Source organism: Pteropus vampyrus, unplaced genomic scaffold (assembly GCF_000151845.1).
Source record: "Pteropus vampyrus isolate Shadow unplaced genomic scaffold, Pvam_2.0 Scaffold316, whole genome shotgun sequence".
Lineage (NCBI taxonomy): Eukaryota > Metazoa > Chordata > Mammalia > Chiroptera > Pteropodidae > Pteropus > Pteropus vampyrus.
The window spans coordinates 599,646-602,327 of NW_011889097.1; the positions used below are offsets into that span (position 1 = coordinate 599,646).

At 61.0% G+C, this 2,682-nt stretch overlaps 1 protein-coding gene across 1 annotated transcript in view; it reads right to left on the reverse strand.

The window, feature by feature from the left end:
* The window catches only part of LOC111730469 (5'-AMP-activated protein kinase subunit gamma-2-like), a 74,758-nt gene extending 72,502 nt beyond the window's left edge, over positions 1-2,256 (reverse strand). Inside the window, exons 1-2 of the mRNA XM_023521781.1 lie at positions 2,145-2,256; positions 112-183 (exon numbers count right to left, since the gene is read on the reverse strand). Of these exons, the coding sequence (XP_023377549.1) occupies positions 112-183; positions 2,145-2,168 (96 nt within the window). The 5' untranslated portion in view covers positions 2,169-2,256. The remainder of the gene's footprint in view (positions 1-111; positions 184-2,144) is intronic.
* Between the last annotated feature and the right edge of the window lie 426 nt (positions 2,257-2,682).

Sequence of the window (2,682 nt, forward strand, 5' to 3'; positions counted from 1 at the left end):
GAATGCAAGTGGACGGGCAGGTGGGAGCAGAGGTGGAAGTGTGTCCTGGACTCTCGCTGAGGGAGTCCTGCCTCGGTGGCACCTCGAGTGAGCTGTGACATGTGGCCTTACCTTACGAGAGGAATGCTTTTCTGAACTCTCCAGATCTCCATCCAGGAGGGGCATGGCGAAGGAACTCAGGTCCTAGGGCGGAAACGGAGCACGCGGTCAATGACAGTGGCCTTCAGGTGCCCATCTGCTTGTTTAGGGGCTGCGTGTGGCTCTGTGTGTGTCACTACCCCTTCCTGAGTCCTCCTAGAACATCGACCATTAGGGAGGGACACGGACGGCATACTGGTCTAAGGAGGGGATGACGACATACTAGCCCCCCTCAGTGTCCTGAGCACCCCCGCTGTTCTGGCCCTTTCGCCCAGCTCTCTCGGGCCACCTGTCACCCAGGCCTTTCAGCCTCCCGTGTTTCAGGCCTTCTCCAAGCCTCTGCTCGAGAGGTGACCCCGGAGAATGTGAGCACCACGACGTGTGCCCCTCCCGTCAAAGCCCAGGGACTTCGCCGTGGCCTGGCCATGGTCCACCAGAACACGCTGGTTCTCATGTGTGCAGAGATCAGACCCAGCCTCTCATGTGTTGGCCTATTTCTACATCTCGAGCCTGGCTGCACCTCAGCATCTCCTGAGGGGCTTGGGTCCTGCCGGGGACACTAGCTAGTTGTTCCACAGTGCCAGGCAGGCCTCATGGTCATTCAGCCACTGGCCCAGGGGGAGAGCCGCCGGCTTCCCACCAGTGACTGTTGGCTGAGTCGCTGTCGGGAGCTCTCTGCCAGCCCCGCGGACTTACTGACCTCGGCTGCCTTATCTCTAAGGTGCCCTGCACCCCGTCGCCTTTCAGCGACAGCCCAGGCAGACCCTTCGTGGCTTTTCCAAACGTGGCTGTGTGTTTGTGGCTATTCTGTCTGGAACGCCATCTGAACTGCTCAGACGCCTCAGTTCAAGGCCACTCTGCCGGCTCCCAGAACTGCCCCTCCAGAAGAGGCCCAGCCTCTGGCGAGGAGCCTGGCCTCAGTCGCAGGTGCTGGCTGCCATTCCCCAGACGCGCCCAGCCCTTTCCTCCCGTGGCCTGTGCTTTCCTGGCCCCCTCCCCGAGCCCCCAAATCCTGGTTCACAGAGTGAACTCCTACGTGTCACACAAAGCCCAACTCAAGCATTACCTCCGGCTGGGGGCCCCTGTCGGGCAAAATCGATGCTCGTATCCATTCTGACAATACTTCAGACGACCCTTTATTACGGGGCGACCATGCCACAAGCCACCCTTCCTCAGTCTGCTTCTCTAAGGGACCTTTGACTCCACCCAGGGCGGGAAGAGCCCCCTGGCCTCACATTCGCCCCGCACGCAGCTGCGGTGCACCCGAGTCTGGCTTCACTCCTGGGCAGGGAAGGCAGCCCCTTACCCAGCCCGAGCTTCCGGGGGCTGACGGGCCAGGGGACGGGCAGGCCCCACGCAGCTGCAGCTCCCAGGGGAGCGGAAGCAACCAGGTGTGGGAGGGAGATGCTTATCTCCCGTTCCGACGAGAACACTCCTCTGTGCTTCCACGTAACCATTCCCCTCGGACGTCTGCTCGGCCCAGTGGTTTCCACGTCAGAGCCTCTGCACAAACGCCGGCTCGCTCCTCCCCGAACGGCCCTGAGAACCACCACGCTCCCGCTGCGGGGCCCCGGCGGTTCCGTGACTCGTGTCGACAGTCTTGAAAGAGCCGAGCCGGGATGCCGGGCCCACACCTGTCACAGGCCACCTGTGGGGGCCCCAGCAGCTGCTTCCGACCAGAGTGAGTGGACGAAAGCATCAAACCGACTGACCTCTGCCGCGTGCCCAGGCCCTGGCGCTGTCTGCTCCGTCACGCACGGCGGGCTCTGCTGCGAAGCTCCCCCACCCCACATTCCATGATCCTAATCTCCTGGCGCTCCCCAGGAAACAGAGAGCAGCTCGGAGGCCCTGAGGGAACATCTCCAACTGCAACCGTCGCCACGGGACCGGTAACTGGGACGTGGCCTCGGCCCGCTGACATTCCAGAAGGCCCAGGCCTCGTAACTCGCCCTGTTCCTGTGATTTCTAAACTTCACCCTCCCACCAGAGCGTCACGATCTCCTTACCCTTTTATCTCCTTCTTGCCCCATCCCCGTTCCTCCCTGTCCCGTCGGCCAGCCAGGCAGGACCTCCCCGGACACTGGGTGGGCCAGGCTGACGCACCGAGAGACGCTTAAGACGTGGTTTCTGCCGAGAAACAGCCTTACGCTCTGGGCTCGTCGTCAGCCGCACGCGCTACACTGCAGACCTCGGCTACGTGCTCTGGGGGAGCATCACAGACTTTGGGGGAAGCAAATGTCAAGATCTGGGCTAAGTCGCCTGGCAAGAGCATCGGGATAAAAGAGAAAAGCCCCAGGTTTGAGAAGATTTCTCGAGATGCGAGTCGACTTTAAAAGCAGCTCATTCAACCCCCATCCCTCCCCGTCTTCAGAAATCCAGTCGAAAGGCAAAAAAGTAAGGTGTCAACAGCACAGCTGCCATTCATCTGCCATTGGTTTGTGCCTCCTAAATCTTCCAACGGTCACCTCATCTGGCCCTTAGAACGGCCCACATAAGGAGGAAAGGCAAGCGGCATCATCCCAGTCTACAGACGAAGACACCGAG